This window comes from Limanda limanda, chromosome 12, assembly GCF_963576545.1.
Source record: "Limanda limanda chromosome 12, fLimLim1.1, whole genome shotgun sequence".
Classification (NCBI taxonomy): domain Eukaryota; kingdom Metazoa; phylum Chordata; class Actinopteri; order Pleuronectiformes; family Pleuronectidae; genus Limanda; species Limanda limanda.
In genome coordinates this window covers 22,633,922-22,651,307 of record NC_083647.1, presented here as the reverse complement: position 1 = coordinate 22,651,307, position 17,386 = coordinate 22,633,922, and the positions used below count along the sequence as shown (strand labels likewise).

The 17,386-nt window shown below is 44.5% G+C and overlaps 1 protein-coding gene across 1 annotated transcript; it reads right to left on the bottom strand.

Annotated features, from left to right (window-relative positions):
• Positions 1–73: 73 nt before the first annotated feature.
• Positions 74–16,747, bottom strand: trip11 (thyroid hormone receptor interactor 11). The gene is made up of 21 exons (XM_061082585.1): positions 16,188–16,747; positions 14,027–14,103; positions 13,023–13,133; positions 12,635–12,931; positions 12,261–12,329; positions 11,993–12,158; positions 11,527–11,850; positions 11,344–11,384; positions 11,116–11,214; positions 10,643–10,846; positions 7,424–10,471; positions 7,159–7,299; positions 6,854–7,035; positions 6,431–6,594; positions 6,167–6,270; positions 5,572–5,671; positions 4,476–4,557; positions 3,896–4,010; positions 2,367–2,489; positions 1,703–1,847; positions 74–1,571 (listed from the first exon to the last, which is right to left on the bottom strand). Exons 1-21 carry the CDS (start codon positions 16,324–16,326, stop codon positions 1,360–1,362), a joined length of 5,943 nt encoding a protein of 1,980 aa, XP_060938568.1. The 5' UTR covers positions 16,327–16,747; the 3' UTR covers positions 74–1,359.
• Positions 16,748–17,386: the final 639 nt, after the last annotated feature.

Below are 17,386 nucleotides of genomic sequence, written 5' to 3'. Positions count from 1 at the left end.
ACCAACGCGGGATAGTAGCAGCCACATCTGGTTCGCGTTGCAAGAGAGAAATGACAAAAACCCCAAAAGCAGGAAAAGTCTCAGAAGAACTTTTTATTTGATTTGAAGTTCCAAAATTAAGCCTCAGGTTTTTCCCGACCTCAGCCAGAGATCATCCCAGTTCAAGTTCATCAGCCTCTGGTTTGCTTTTGACACCTCCGGGTTCCAGGTTGGAGAACATTCCTTTACAGTGAGGATTTACAGTTTGTACATTGTTATCAATCTGGAAAGAGAAACCCTGTAGCATTCCTTCTGCAGGCCGACTGAAGTCTATACAAAAATGCAGAGCGGCTCACCTTAAAGTTGGCCTCGACTCTGAGCAGGTAAAACCTTTTAAATGTGCAGTATTTTTTTTTATACATTTAGTAAATATATATTTATATCAATCATTTACAATCCCGATTTTACAACTATCTAATTAGCAAAAGGAAATGCAGGCACTTTACTTCCTGAACATTCCTGGTGCCTATAAATAGGAAAAAAAAACGCCACCCATTTACATATATATAACTATATAATAGTACTGCACTTAAACTCAAGCGCAGTCTCAAGCCTCTGATCAGCCACAGGCAGCAGTTACAGACATAATTACAACGCTTGTTGCATATCACAGTCTGACTGTCTGGAGAAGACAAGATTTAGCAACACAAAAAAAAAGAAAGAAATTGTCTTTATGGTTTAAACAGATGCACTGAGCCACATAAATCTCTGCACAGGCGGCTGCCAGAGAGATTGTAGGAAAGTTCTGGATCAGTTCACTGCATTGCTGAAAAAAAATAATACTCAAAAGACACGACAAAAAAAGAAGTTAAAGGATGAAAAGTAAAAGACATGAGTTTGTTCCTCCAGCAAACAGAGGTGATGATTAAACTCACATGAATGGATCTGCACAGCGTGAGCGGACAAGGTCACTTGTGTTCAGAACCGGTGCAATGGATTAAAAACATAAAAAGGACAGTTTCTATGGAAATAGAAACTCACTCTGATTGACCCACAGATTTAAAATGTTCTAATCACGCAGCACATTTGCACGATGAGTTTAGTCTGTGATCATTTCCAAACGTGTGGGTCAGCACCTTCGCAGTAATGTAGAATAAAGGAAATACGTATATACTGATGTGTTAAGGGAAACGGTTGCATAGAACAATACTATTACACCTGAAAAGAATGAACACCCTCCCCCCCAAAACTGAATATTAAACCTTTATGATGTGATCATTTATTTTTTGCAGGAAATAAAAAGGAGCAGATATTAAGTCGTGGACCTGCTCAAATATTCCAGAGTCTGTGTTTGTGTGAAACGTCTCGTTAGTGTAGCGATCACTGCTTCAACAAGTCTTTGAGAGCAGCTCCGGAACTGGACTCAGAGACGGGCACGGGTGTGAAGGAGGGCAGGGCGTCAGAGATGGGCTTCATCAGCAGGTGACCTCCCGGGCCGCCGCCGCTGGAGCCGGCGTGCAGAGGCACCGCCGCCGAGCGGGGGGCCAGGAAAGGATTGGACTCTCCGGGCCGCTTGTTGGCTGCTGCAGATCCTGAGGGGAGAGAGGGGGAGAGTTTAAATAAGGTTTGAGGATGTAAGAAAAGGAGCAACAACTCCCGTTGGATTAGGAACATGTGAGAAACAATCATCCTGGCGGTGGGTTTTCCTAGAGGAGTCGTTTACCTGCGACGTTGCTGGAAGCAGCAGCGCCGGTTCTTCTGGAAGGCGGAGCGCTCAGAGTCTTCATGTCGTGGGCCGAGAGCTTTGCTGCCGGCAGCGAGGGAGTCGACTCCATCTCCAGGAACTTCACGAACATTTCTGAGAAGGACTGAAAGAAACAGGAGAGCACAGAGTGTCACTGCTGAGATCCTCCACTGACCCAAACCGAGCTAATATCGTCTGGACTCCAGAGTGAAGAGGGAGTTTCACAATAACGTCCGGCTAAGAAATCCTCCGAGGTGAAGAAAGAAGGTAGAGAGGGTTGTCCACTAACCAGAAGGTCGGAGATTCGATCCCTGGATCCTCCACAGATACTAAACCCCAAACTGCCTCTGACCACAGTCCACACAGTCCATTTACCAAAGTTTAAATTAAGCTTTGTTCACATGTAACAACAATAAATGACTGAGTTATTCTTTCCTGTAGTTTCAGAAATCTTTGCTTATATTTGGCTATTTGCTGAAGCCAGTGGAAGTGTGACCATTGTATATTAAACCTCACAAAGCAGAACTTAATAATCATACATGTGCCCTCCTCTGTGTTCTACAGTTAAGGTTAGAGTAAAGTATATAAAATACAGACTGTGTCCCTGTGGTAAAAGGACTTCCTGTATGAAGGTGTATCGTACCGAGTTGAGTCCTTGCGCCCCGGTCGGCCTGTTGGGGGTGTTCGGGACACTTTGAGCTCCTCTGCTTCCCATCCAGCTCGACATCCATCCAGTCACACCGTGGCGTCCGTCATCCTCCAACATCTGCACGGACACAGAGGAGAAGTAAAGGAAGTGTCGACAAAGGTTCAGGAATTCTTCACAGGAAGAAAAATGCTCCAAAACATCTCAGACTCCAAATGTCTGCTGATAAAATTAACAGCAGAAGTTATTTATACTAACTCGGCCAAGACAAATGTGTGGTTTGATCTCGGACTCGTTTTTTGAAGCGCAGACACGGAAGAGCGGTCAGATTATTCCGGTTTTAATTACTCTTGGTTTCCACCACTCTCTGGAACATTATTTTGTGGACCCGCTCGGTCGTTAAACTCTTCTACCGGCTGTTCTTCGTCTCTGCTGACGGCCCAAACTCCTACAAGTAGCTTGTGGCTTTATAATTCACCGTCAGTCATACTCCATACTCATCAGCCTCATCGGCCTGACAGGACTCAGCTGGAGGGAGGGAGGGAGGCAGAGTGGGAGTGCAGAGCTGCTCCCCAGAGGCCAATTCTGAAACTCTGTCTGATTTTGTGGGACACTTCTGGCTGCTGTTAACGCGAGTTGAGTGGAAAATTCAAATAGCATCAACAGGAGATGAGGGCTAGTTGAGTGATCTCCAACACGATTAGAAAATAAGGCTCTTGTGTGGAGTTGTAAGCGCATTTGCCTCTAACACTGTATCTGTTTTCCTTTAAGAGTGTTGGGTAAGTTACTCTGGAATCGCTGGACCGAGTCCCACAGGGCTCTTGCCAGAAGATCTGCGTAAGGAAATGTTTTCTCTTTCAGGGCCGAAGCTCTGAGAGGATTTTTCTGAGGCTGCTGGAGTTAAAAGGGATTGTCACATAACGTGTTTTCTAGATGATGGTTTTGGATGGACGTGTTTAAATAATCAGACATTTCATACTCCATCTTAAAGTCAGAGGATGTAAAGAATTGCCCCAAGTTTCATGTCAGATTAACTCTACGTTACAAAAATAACATTTTTACATTAAAACGTGATTCAGACTTGTGCATGGACCAGAACTTGACTCCTATAAAACCACAACTTGTCATATTTATATTTTTTGTTTTAGGCAGTGTCAGGTTTGCAGTTTTCCCAACGTCCCCTTTCAGTCTTTATGCTAATTCTCAATATTTGCAGTTGAATTAACTGCTTTTATGGTTTTGTTTCCATTCATTTGTCCACCATCTGTACTTCTTCTTAAGTTAGGACATTATATTGGATATTTACATATACTCTTAAGTCCCTTAACAAATAAATACACGTTTGAACATACAATGTATTTGGAAAATACTAAAAGCAGGTTCAGAAATGTTTCCATTACAGGAACAAAATACCAACATTTAAGTTCAACAACACAAGGCAGAGATTAAATTTGGACAGATTCATTAGTCCGGTAATATGTCACATAGACACTGACAGTCAAAAACGGAGAAAAGAAATCTCTCACCTTCTCTACGTCTTCTCGGCTCAGTCCCAGAACACTTCCCATGAGCCTCAGCACGTCGGCACGCTTGGTTTTCGGTGTGTGGAAGTATCCCAAGTACAGGTTTCGCATCAGGACTCTGGAGACAGAACAACATGAATATAACACTGCATGAAGTAACAGGATGTTGTCTCAGTCTTTTCTTTAACAGCTATATCAATCATAAATGAATCCAAAATGTAACAAACACCTCAGATTTATTTCTAGTGGGTCCAGCACTTGAGAGAAGTTACTTCAGGACAAGAGGATTTGATTTTGTCTTGTTTGTGTGAAAACTGTCCCGTCTCCAAAATGTCAAACTTTTACGAGCCAAGAAACCGTCGTGTTTTCAGTTTTATAGAGATGATTTATTTAGATTTCAACGAGGTTTTTGATGAGTTGTGTAGCTAAAAGATGCAGGAACGATAACTCAGGTGTCAACGCTGTGATGATGACAGACGAGTTTAGCAACAGTGCAATGAAAACCACATGAGCGTTTAATCAGAACCTCATTTCACTGAGTAAACACAGAGAGTGATTGAATCCAAACAGAAAGTGAACGTACTTATCGATCTTCCCCTCTGTGGTGTTCAGAAGGCTCATCACTTTCCTCTGCGCCTCCTCCAACATCTCCTGCCTCACGTCCACTGCAACACATACACAAATATATAAATAAATCAATAAACTTAATTTAAATGACGCTTTTCTTAACATTATTGGCCACAAAAGAGATAAAGCTGTAAAATTGATTAAAACCAAATAAAAGCAAATTGAAAATCACCAAAAGCTTTCAGAAACTGAAAGAATGTGCAGTTTCCTCCAATAAGAAAAAGAACAACAAACTGATTAAAAACTTTTCATCCAGATGGTTAATGTTATCACTCATAAAAAAAAAATGTACAAAATAAGGACACATGTAATTTCAAGCTCCCTGTTGAGAAATACTTTAAATTTGACAAAAAACTGAAGAAAACTGAATATTTTCCTAAGAGGATTCTGGAAATCTTGGAAACAGCTGAAAGTAAGTACGAGTTGTTAAAAGATCAACGTTTATACGATTATTTACTTTCCTGAATATCTGATTTTTAGCTCAGTGACTTGACAGTAACGTTAAAAGGGGAGAAACGATATCAGCTTCTCGTTGGTAAATCTGTGGCTCAGCACATTCTCACAGTTAATCAACTATTCATAGACCCGATGTACATTCTCCATATGTGACTGAGTGATAACAAAGCAAATATACAGTAGAGACTCACATGAGGTGCAGTCTGAGAATGTGCTGTGAGCTAATGTTCATGTCTGAGACTGATAAGAGCAAAATCTGCTGAGTGTGACACAAAAAAAATAATACGGGAGATTATCAGTGAAGGTTGAGAATAGAAATACGACCCCTGGGGAAAAGGAACAAAAACATGTTCATGAGCTGCCGAGCCAGAGAAAGTCAACAAAGGATGACAGATGCTTCACTTCAGATAAAATATGCAGAGCAGAGCTGTGAGCTTTGAATATAACAGATAGAAAACAACGTTTAAGACATTTGTTTTATTACAACCTTGAGAGGACACCTTTTATTAAGAGTCTAAAGTTAAAACCAAACATTTCCCTATTAGACATTTTAAGTGAAAATCAAACCTGTGTCGGATGTGAGGAGGTTTGCTCACCTTGATTCTTCAGCTCTTCAATCTGCTCCTCCTGCAGATCGAGCTGGTCGGTGAGACGAGAAGCTGAATCCAGAGCAGAGGTGGCTTCGTCCAGGTTGATCTGACAGAGAACAGAGCTGTTAATATACTATCATCAAGAAATATGAAGGAAGCGGAACAAGTTTTCACCTCAAGGCTCAGCTGGTGACAGCAAATGATTCTTATGAGTAAAGTGAATGTACAGGATTCTGACCTCCACCAAGGAGGTTATGTTTTTATCAGCATTTATTTGATTGTCTGTTAGTTTGCAGCAGTTCACAAACAATACATTTGGTGGAAAGATGCATTATGGGTCAGGGAAGAACCGGTTTAATTTTGATGTGGATCTGGATCAGGGTGGGAACCAGGATTGTTTTTTTTTTTCACTTTCAAAACAATGTTTTTTAACATTTTCACCAGTTTCCCAAATCATAGTTAATGGATCTAGACGAAACAAAGAAATTCGGAACATTTAGGGGACTGATATCTGTGAGTGTGTGTGGGACTTAGTGTGGTTTGGTTGAATTGAAGCTCTGGACCTATGCACTCTACTAGGAACTGGTTGATCTTCGTTTACCTGAAGAGCAGATGCTTGGTCTTCCAGCCTCAGAGCCTTTTTCTTCCACTCGTCCTTCTCCCTCTTGAGCTTTTCCAGTTCTGCTGAGTACATGGCCTTCTCCTCTGAGAGAGGAAAGACAGAATAAAAGTGATACTACAATTATGGAATGTCGTTGTCAGAAAACAAACACAAAAGGGAATCATCTACAAGAACTTCTATGAAACTGCTGGATTCTCCAAGTGAACCTGGAAAGAATAAGAAAGTTGAATCCTGGCGTCTCACCTTGTTGGAATTGCTCTAGCACCATCTGCAGGTTGGAGAGTGACACTGCATACTGGTTGATCTGATCCTGGGCGGTTCTGAGTTGTGCGAGCGCGTCATCCCTCTGCTTCACTGCTCCGCTCAGCTGCTCCTGCAGAGACTCCACCTGCATGCTCGCCTGTTGGCTGGAGACAAGGAGAAGCACAGGAGGAATTACATAAACTTTTTAGCTGTCGTGGAAACTTTAAAGTCAGAGGAAGATAACCCAAATTCACTGTTTGTTATTAAACTCTGTCCCCTTTTCTCTATCCTAGTATTTCTAGGACTTGATTTGTAGGCTGAGTTAGGAAGCTCAGTTGTGATGTGGCCAATGAAACACAGGTAAATGGAAAATGTTGTATTTCAGCATCATATCTAATAGACACAGTTGTTGTTAATGCTAACCTGGCGTTCTCCACTGCACTTGAGGAGGTGGCGAGCATGGCCACCCTCCTCCGGAGCTCCGACTCCCTGTCCCCTGCAGCGAGCGCTTCCCTCGTGTACGAGTCCTCGATCTCCAACAGGTGGTTACGCAGCCTTTCCAGCTCCAAGTTGAGACGCTGTTCTTTGTCCCTCACGTGCTGAAGCTGTGAAGAAAACAGAACCAGTGTCACACGTGGAGGTCTACGAGAAATTTGGTTTAGGGGAATTAAAAGAGCAATACCACAGATGCTATGCCTCCACAGTTAAATGCTTGGATGTTCTCTTACCTCAGTTTGTACTGCAGTCGTCTCCATTTGTTTCTGCTTGAGTGCCATCATCACCCGGTCCCTCTCCTGCTGGAAGGCCACAGCTTTCTCCTGCATGGACTTCAGTTCGTTCAGGAGCTGATTCAGCTCACCGGACTTACCCTGTGGAGAATCACAGTCAGAGTGGAGGACGACGGAAGATCAGTTTTCAGTTATATTTTTATTTCATTCTTTCCATTTGTCTTTATAAGTTATTGTAAAAATCAATGTTTTAGTGCCAACCGACCTGCTCCTTGTCCTTGAGCATCCTCTCCACCGTTGCAGATTTCTTGCTCAATGCAGTCAGTTCAAACTCCTTCTCCCTGAGGAGGAGGGAGAACTGCATGTTGGTTTCCTGCAGCGCTCTGAACTCAGACTCCTTCTCCCGGGAGCGTGCAGCCACGAGCTCGTTCTCCTCCTTCAGCTTCTTCACGTCCAGCTCCAGAATGAGAGCCCGCTCTTTCAGGTTGGTCACGGCCTGTTTCAGCACCTCGTTGTCGTTCTCGCGGTTACGTAGCGCCTCGCTGACCTGAACCAGTTGGTCGCCTTTGGTTTTGATGAGCAGGTCTTTCTCCCTCACTGACCTCTGCTGAGCATCCATCCTCTCTCGGATCTGCCGCACCTCCACGGCCTGACTCCTCTGCTCGTTCTCCGAGGCAGATGCCGAGTTTGAGAGCCTGTGGTTGTTCTCCTGAAGAGTCCTGATGGTGATTTCCTTCTCGGCCACATGTCCACGCAATCGCCGGAGTTCTTCCTGCAGCTTGTCATTGTTTACAGGTGAATCCGTCTGGTGGACGGGAGCGTCGGCTGTGAGAGAGGATCCACTGGACTGAGCAACAACAACAACCTCAGGGGACTGAGCCACACTGTCCAGTTTACCCAACAGGACATCTTTGGTGGAGCTGAGCTGGGTGATGGTCTGCTGGACCTGTGCGAGTTCCTGACTCAGACCTCCCAGCCTCCTCTCCTTGTGCTCGTAGCTCTGGATCATCCGGGCATAGTCCACGGACAGCTTGGAGCTACAGTCGCTGTCGGCAGATACCTGACCCTGCAGCCCGATCAGCTCCTCGTGCAGCTGGGCCGACTCGTGCTGCATGTTCTTGACCGTCGTGATCACCTGCTGCTTCCACTCCTCCATCTTCTTCACCTGCTGCTTCAGCGTGTCCCTCTCATGCAGCAGCTCCTCAAACTGGTTGCTGCTGACTCCTCCCGATCCGGCACCGGACTCTCCCCCTGAGGTCTGCAGGACCGTCACCAGCGTTTGGCACTTCTGAGTCAACGCATCAATCTCGATGTCCTTCTCCCTGATGATGCGGGACAGGTTCTGGATGGTCTCCTTGAACATCTCATGGCTTCCTGAGGGGTCGCTCATATTGGAGAGGTGCTGATTCTCCTGCTGAAGCTTCAACAGAGCTGCTTCCTTAACTGCCATCATATCCATGAAACGGTGATAGTCTGAGCGAAGCTGGCTGTTCTCTCTGGCCTTCTCATTCAGCACGGCCAGCACTTGCTCCCTCTCCACAGCGTAGGCCTGCAGCTGCTGCTGGAGGTACAAGACATCCTGGTTGTGTCCTCCGCCTCCGACCATGCTGAGTCTAGCATGAAGCGCCTGAATCTCAAGATCCTTCTGCAGGATCATCTGGGAGAGTTTACCCACTTCATCACGAAACACCACCAGCTGATCCAGCTGTTTGGCCAACGAGAGATTCTTCTCGTTCAGCTGGCAGATCTCGGTCTCTTTCTCCTTGATGCCTCTCACCAGTTTCTCTATTTCTACCTTGGACAGGTCGTGCTTCTCGTTGTCGTTCTCCTGATTTAGTGTTTGGGTCTTGTCCTCCTCCAGGATGACGTCTCCCTGCACAGGTGGAGAGTCAGCACGACCCTGACTCCCACTGAGCCGATCTACAGTCTGCTGGAGGCGAGATATGTCCTCGTCTCTGGCACGTATAAGTCTGTCATAGTTCAGAGTGGTCTGCTGGTTGCGAGCATGAGCCTGCTCCAGTTCACCCTGTTGACCCTGCAGGGACTGCTGTGCCAGGAGGAGAGAGGCCTGTTGCTCCTCCATGGTTCTCCTCGAGGCCTGGACCTCCTCTTCCAGGCCGTTCCTGGAGGACTTGAGCTGGGTGATCTCCGTCTCCAGCTCTGTGATAATGTCCAGGGTCCTGGGTTCACCCAGAGGTTGAGGTCTGCTCTGCTGATCTCTAAAGCGATCTATCTCTTCTTTCAAATGGCTGTTCTCCTCCTTCATACCCCCCAGCTGTCTGTCCTTCTCCTCTAGCGCCTGTCTGAGGGCTTCGGCGTCTTTGGTCGCGACTGAGATACTGTTTTCCATCTCCATCTGTATGTCCGCAGCGTTTTGTTTTAAAGTGTCCATAAAAATGTCCTTCTCTTGCAGCAGGTCCGTCAGCTGCTTCTGCCCTGAGACTGTGATGGAGAGCATCTCGTTGGTGTCTCTGTGATCAGAGGCCAACTGCTCCACGTCTCTCCTCAGCTGTCCTATCTCCATGTCTTTCTCCTGGTTGAGTTTGATGGCACGTTCAAGCTCCATCTGCAAAGCTGAGGCATCCATGGAGCGAGCTCGAGTCAACTCCTCAACCGTCTGCTGGTACTGTCTGGCCTGTTCATTCAGTGCCGTCTCAGTCTGCCTCAAATCACCATCCAGCTGATTCTTCTCCAGCTTCAAGGCTTCGATACGAGTTTCCTTCTCTCGGATCGTCCTGTTCAGAGCAGCCTGGCTCTCCTTCATCTGCTTGGTTAGTTCTTCTACTTTACCCAGAGCCTGCTCACTCTCTGCCTTCAACTTCCCGTTCTCCATCTTCAACTCATAGTCTGCGGACTTCAGGTTATCCTGAGAGGTCCTCATCTCGTCCAGCTCTCTCCTGAGGTCTGACAACTCCGTCTCTTTCCCTGGTAGCTCCTCTTCAGTTCCCCGTTCTTCAGTTCCTCTCCCCCCTGCCTGATGCAGCTCTGCTTTAGCAGCAGAATACAGCTCCTCTTTCTCCTGCAAACTTTTCTTCATCTCTATGATTTCTCTCCGTGCCTCTCTGCTCTGCTCCTGTGCATGTCCCAGTTTGTCTTTCAGCTCCTTCACCGTCTGTTCCAGCTGCTGTTTACCCATATGCATATCGTTGAGGGTGAAAGCGCTCTGGCTCGTTCTCTCCTTCTGGGTCTCCACCTCCTGCTCCAGGGTCCTTTTCTGGTCTTTGGTTGTGTTGAGCTCGGCCGCCAGTCTCGACAGTTCTGTGTCGGCCTCCTTCAGCTGTCCGGAGAGCTGCTCCTTGACAGAGATCATATGCTGGAGGCAGAAATAGAAACAATCCTAAAGTCAATAAACGGGTAAAATTCCAACATTGATGTTCACAGAGGCTATAAATACATTTTAATAAATTATTATATATTGTTTGGAATGCTCAAATCAAATACAAAACAATGTCAGTGATTTTAAAACCAAGCAGATCATTCAGACCTGTGTTGCCTCCTGGTTCTGCTGGTCTAGTTCTTCCAGCTCAGACATCAGAGTGTCTCGTTCCTCCTCAGTGGCTCTCAGGGCCTTTTCTCTTCTCTCCAGCTCGACTCTCAAATCCTCCAGTGACTCCGATTCTCCAGAATCCGTTACGTTATTGTTGCCTATTTGTTCCTCTGAGACTTTGAGTCTTTCTTCCAGATTGAGCTGTAACAAAATGAAGAAGAACCTCAGGATTTGACATCATCCAACAGATATCTTGACCGTACTTTCCATTCCATTTTACTGACATCATTGTATCACAGACTGCAAAGTGCAACTAATCAATGAAATTTCTGTTTCACAAAATAACTCAAAAATAACTTCAAAAAGCTGTTTAAGTTGTATGTGACAGATTTACTTTGAAATTAAGTACATAAAGACCTTCTATGCATTTAATTGCAGTAAAATAAAATGTCTGCATCAGATAAACAAACCTTTTCTTGTTCGAGATTTTCCTTTTCTTCTCTCAACAGCCCAATGATGGTGTTCAGTTCCAATATGTCTGCATGCTCAACTTCTTCCTTTGGTTCGGCCTGAATTAAAAAGAGAATCAAATATTTAAAAAGCCATTAAACCAGGAAGAATACACAAAAAATCTCAGTAAACATAGTACAATAAATATGTAGCATAATGTATTTCAATCTATTTATATTCACACTTACGTCAGACAGGTTTTTCAGTCTCTCGATTTCTTTTTCTGCCGCTGTAAAGTAAATATCTTAGTTAATATACAGTTCTACAATGGAGTAAAACAAGCGTAAAAAGTAAATGACAATCTTTGAGGTTAGCGTAACAAAAACATCACATTAAAAAGATCATCATGAATCAAAACAAGGACAGTTTACCTGTGAGGTTTTGTTTCAGCACTTGGATCTCGTGGTCAAACTGGGCTTTCTGCAGAGTCTTCCCCTCCTGCTCTTGTACTCGTGTCTGCAGCTCGGTGACAGACGCCTGCAGCCGCGTGTAGTTCTGCAGCAGCCCGGCGTTCTCCTCCTGGACTTCATCCTTCTCCAGCTGCAGCGAGGCCTGTTTCCCCTGAGCCTCCTCTAGGCTGGCAGACAGCTCGGCCAGATGCTTCTCCCGCTGCTCTGCCGCCTCCTGCAGGGACTGTACGGTTTTCTGGAGCTCAGGCAGCTTGGAGGTGTCTGACGAGGAACTGGTTTGACCACCTGGAGAGAAGGAAGTGGAGAAGAGACTTTACTTTGGGTGTTGTACTCTAAGGGAGGCACAGCAAACACCTATAGAACGTTGTGAATTAAACCACTTTAAAGTTTCTAGAATTCCAATAACAAATGTCAAAGTGAGGCTAACCACTCTGAATCTGTTCCTCCAGCTCCTCTATCCTCTCCTCGTACTCTGCAAGCTCCTCCCTGTGTCTTCGAGAGATGTCGGCCATCTTCTGCCGCTGGGCGTCCTGCAGCGCTGCCAGTTCGTGCTGGTGTTCGTCCACCTCACGACCCATGTCCTCTCGCAGCTCCTGTTCCCGAACAAGCAAAGACATCAAAGTTGGTGTCTCAGTATTTCACATTTACAATGTACTTTAAAACATGATCTATTTATGAGAAGACCTAATATTTACCTGTATAGTTCTTTGAAATTTGTGAGTCTCACCCTGGTCTCCATTGCCAGATCCTGCAGTTGATGATGCCTGAAATAAAAATGTAGTAGTTATGAACTAAAGGTATGAAAAATACCTCTGGCAAAGTTCAGTATACTTGACTGAAAGTATTTCCTTACGATTGTCTACATTTTGGTATCTCTCATTCTTTAACATCTGCAGATCTTGTGTCTATAACTACTACAAATACTACATTAAACCAAAGAAGTGCAGATGTAAGAAGAATACATTTGGAAATCTGTGATAAGTAATAACTTCTACATATTCTACTCCCCAAGATACACTATCAATGACCGCCTGTTCTGCTAAAATCAACAAAAACACATCAATCCTACCTGAGACATTCTCCTCCAGTGAGAAACCTCTGCCTCCAGACGCGTGACCTCTGTCGACAGGCGATTGATCTCCTGCTGCGACCAGATGTGATCACTGAGATCCATCTCGTCGCCATGGTAACCCTGCTGGGACTCCGAGGGCCGTGACAGGTAAGAAGAAGACGAGGTGGTGCCGGAGGAAGCGGTGGCGTCAGGCAGCACCGCGGGGAAGAGGGAGGCCGACTGGGCCGACCGCTGCAGCCTCTGGACTTCTTCCTGAAGACCACTCTGCCGGGCTTTCAGATGACTGATATCCACCTGGTGGGACACGTGAACCTTAGCACCATTTCATACATGAACCTAACAGAAATGTGATCGTAAAGCTTTAATTATCAACAGAACTACGTACGTCTTTCTGCTGCAGGAGAGTTCTGTATTCTGCAGACTGTCGTTTGTTCTGGATCTCCGAAGCCTCCAGCTTCTCCTCCAGCTCTGCATGCAGCTTCCGTAATCTGTCATGCTGCAGCAAACACAGAGAAACAAGGAAGGACACATATCCAAAAATAAACATGAATTTCTTCTCATGTGCAGGATGGTCACACATTGTTTACATGGTCGACAGCATTACTTTACATTAAGGGATGTCACGAGAACCGATACTTACTATACCTTTCGATACTGAGATAACGAAACACCGACGATGCCCATTTTTTGGAAGCACCGTAGGCACCGTGAGCTTTGATGCTAGCTGTTAGCAACTTAGCATTAGCATTGGTGCTGCGCCAGTCGACGGTTACATTTAGAAAACCAAGATGGCAACTGTGGCTGGAGCGATCGCCCCACCTCGACTGATTGATAAATAAGACACAAAGAGTCATGTATGGAAGTACTTTGCGTTTGAGGCAGATGACCGTGGCGTTATCATTAATCCGCAGAAGCCATTATGCATTATGTCTTCAGACCAAGGGAGGTAATACTTCCAATTTAGCAAAGCACCTAAAAGACCGTCATCCGGATTTGTTTAAAGAATTCAAGATGATTTCTGATTCATATTAACTGTAAATCAATGCTAAGCTCGCTTTAATGCATAACGTGTCTCACAACAATAAGTCACTCACATACGTCACTCAAATGCGTCCGCAACTACCGTATAACCCACAGTATATGCCCAAGCACATTAAACTACCGTATATGACATTAACAACATCCAAAGAATGCACCTTTGGAATCTAAGAAAATCCTTTTTTTTACCGTGGTATCGAAGACTACTGAATTTTTGGTATCGTGACACCCCAATTTACATTACTGACTCACTGTTGTGGTTTTCTGGGACAAATCCCTTGTTAACGTTATTAGTTAAACGTGTTGTCGATGGTGGAAAAGAACTAGGGTTAGGGTTAGAGTTGTACTAACCTCAGATTTCTGTGACGTAAACGAAGCCTCGACTTCAGCCAACCTGGAATTGGACACGTGCAGCTCTGTGGCAGCATCTGTAGTTACAGGGAAAAAATAGAATTGTAAACATCACGGACAGAAATCAAGACACTGAGGATTTTATATTCAGAAGTGAAAACATGCAGCAGGAATGAAACGAAAGAAAATCTGTCAATATTTCCCCATGAACACGGAACATTTTCCAGAAGGATCGGGATTATTTTGTATAATAATTTAAAAACAATAAAAGCTATTCTGTTTTTCCACCAATGGCACATTCAAGAGATAATAACAGACTCACTCTAACAGACTCACTCACACACACAGAAACACACACACTCACACACTCCCACACACACACACACACACTCACAGATCTGGTTAGCTCTGTCTCACATGACAACCAAACATGCACAGCTGAGCAGGCTAAGATTCCCAGCGATCTTGTCTGAGCTACTTGATCTTAACAGCTGAAAAAGGCTCAGTCGAACACACAACATTCATCACAACACAAACTGAACTGTGGCCTTCCCGTTAACACATATAAGTTGATGTCTTCTCTTCAGAGTTAACTTAAAAGAGTGGGTTTGAAACCACAATGACCCCTCAGGAGCAAACAGCCTTTAAACTTAAAATAATCAATAATACATTGTGATTATGATTCATTTTGTGGCCTTATCATGCAGCCCACGGAGATAAGAATGAAATGTTTTTTTTGACTGGAGCTGTGAGTTGGAGATCTGTGGCCAAAGTTCTCTTTGCTTTATCACTTGTCGTCTGTTTGCTGTTTTCTAAACACTTGATTTTAAAGTGGTGACAGGAAACCAGAAATCACGATTACAATCCTGCGGTCAGACATGATCAAGAGCTCTCTCTCTCTCTCTCTCTCTCTCTCTTTTAAAACTGGAATAAACTGTTTCCTGCAGCTCGACTGATGATGAATGAAAGAGGGAAGGATTTTTAACGCTTCTCTTGTTTACAGGAGGAGCAACTGTTCCTCTAGTTTCTCCCTAAATTCCAGTTTCTCTTCTTTTTGGTGCTGTGGCTACTTTAGTGATGACATCTGCTTTTCGTGCTTTCTGTATATCTAAGTGGAATTTTCATGATCCACCACTGGAAATATTTTAAAGGCAGATTCTATGTCACCAGCCGGCAAATAAGTGCAGTACATACGGAACAGTTTTCACATATTCTGTTCATAACATAATATTTCATGCAAATTAACAGTTTTCTCATTGTGAAGAGTGAGCATTTATTTATAAATTTGCTTCTCATCGTGGCAGCTCCGCCTAAGTTTAGTGAAATAGAAAAACTATTGTTTGAAGAAGAAAAAGCTTAGTTTTATAATACAACAGCTACTGGACATGTTCATAAAATATAACTCAAGTGTATAATTAGGATTAAACCCAGAGTCTGGTTTACTAAATGATGATGTGGATAAAAAACATGAAGTCGAACTAGGGCCTGGGCGAAGAATTTAAACCCACAAACCCCAAGCATGAGCAAAAATCTGTATCTATACTTAAAAGAAATTAATAATTGGATGTCTATTGTGATAAGTATGGATATCGAGTTGACTGATATGAAAATGTATATCACTGTCACCAGTCAGACAATATTTACAGTACTAATGATCCTGTGACTGTTGATAACAAAAGTTTCATTATGAAGAGTTAAGTATGTTTTAGTAAGAAACCTTACATCGGCTCTATCTTTGTTTATAATCTTGTTTTTGTTTGTATTCATGTGACAACAACTATCTCAAAGTCAATTTCATAAATAGGTAAACATTAACAACAACAGCTGCTGCATGATTACAATTGATCTTAATGTTATACCTTAGAAAATAAGAGTTTAAAACCACAACATTCCCTCACATCGGTCTTTAAACTTAGAGGAAGTAATGAGTGTGTTGAATATCTAATAATATGAACAGTTTAATTGAAATAACATGTTTGGAGCTGTAGATTTTCACCATTATTATGACGAATCTTCACCTGCTCTTCATGGTGACAGCTGTTTACTAAAGTCTTGGTTTTAACACTTGACAACAACTGATTTATTGAGGAGAAAACATCAAATATGTTTATGAAACAACACACAGGGAACTAAAGAAGCTTCATCACCAGCACCGACTCACCTCCGTGTTCCTCCACCCCCTCCAGCAGCATGTCCTTGGTGAAGGTGGATATCTGGCCGGTGAGGGACGTCAGGCTCCCGCCGACCTGACCCAGCGACTGGCCGAGGCCGGAGCCCAGCCCCCCCAGCCAGGACGACATCCTCCGGCGGGTTCAGGGACAACTCACCCAGGGAAAACACAGCAGCAGGCCGGGCAAGGCGAGGCGGAGCTAGCCTAGCTTGGAGCGGGCAGCTCGGTCATGGAGCTCCGCTGGGACCGCGGACCTCCAGAGGGACACACCGGGGACTTTGAGTTCCACCACCCGGGGGAAAGAACCGAGTGTCCGAGCTGAGAGCTGAGAGCTGAGAGCCGCCGGCTAACAGCAGCTGAGCCCGGAGGAACCGGTCCGGACGAGCGGCTTCAGCGACATCTCCACCCCCGGGTCACGGAGCTCGAACCTCGGCTGCAGGTGCTCGGGTGGAAGCCCGGGTCCCTGGTTCCAGCGGGTGTGTTTCTACCGAAGCGGAGCAACGCGACGTCCACAAAGTGCCACCTCGACCGCAGCCATTACTGTCTCCACTGTCAGGCTGTCAGCTGTGACGTGGACAGGCCCGGTGCATTGTGGGATGCATTGTGGGATGCTGGAGGACCAACAACATCACGGGGCGTTCAGGAGCCTGAGCTGGGAGTCAGGAACATTCTAAACCCACACTTATGTTAGTAATAATGCTAATAATGATAATGATAAATATAATAATAATGCTAATAATAATCCTATTATTGTTGCTGTTATTATTAGGGCCCGAGCAGTGACATCAAAGGTCAGGTGAGGCCCTATTGAAATTGTAAGGATTACTATTATTCAGGCAAATGAATTGGCTTTTTGAGGGCTTTATCATGCTCAAATTCTTACCAAAATTTGCAGAAAGTTAGAAAGTGGTGAAAATTTACGTATTCTGAAGGAATTTTCAATGTGCGTCGCAAAATGGCTCAACGGTGCCCCCTGAGACCCCTGGACCGAGTTCACATTGATTGATCTTCACAAAAATCGATATACAGGTGTATCATGACCAGACAAACAAAAAAGTCTTTAGGTGCAATTGGAAAAACACAACAGGAATCCTGCTATTTTGCATTTAGTGGCTATTTTGGCCATATTCCACATTTTTATTTTGATGTACTTGCACCAGGGCTTTCATCGGATCAACTTCAAATTTAAA

Bases quoted from the DNA above. Each gene is read 5' to 3' on its own strand.
- trip11 (XM_061082585.1), bottom strand. From the start codon at position 16,326: ATGTCGTCCTGGCTGGGGGGGCTGGGCTCCGGCCTCGGCCAGTCGCTG. The intron at 14,104-16,187 runs GTGAGTCGGTGC...CTGTAACTACAG, and splicing joins GGGGGTGGAGGAACACGGAG to ATGCTGCCACAGAGCTGCAC. The intron at 11,385-11,526 runs GTAAACTGTCCT...TTTACTTTACAG, and splicing joins GCTGAAACAAAACCTCACAG to CGGCAGAAAAAGAAATCGAG.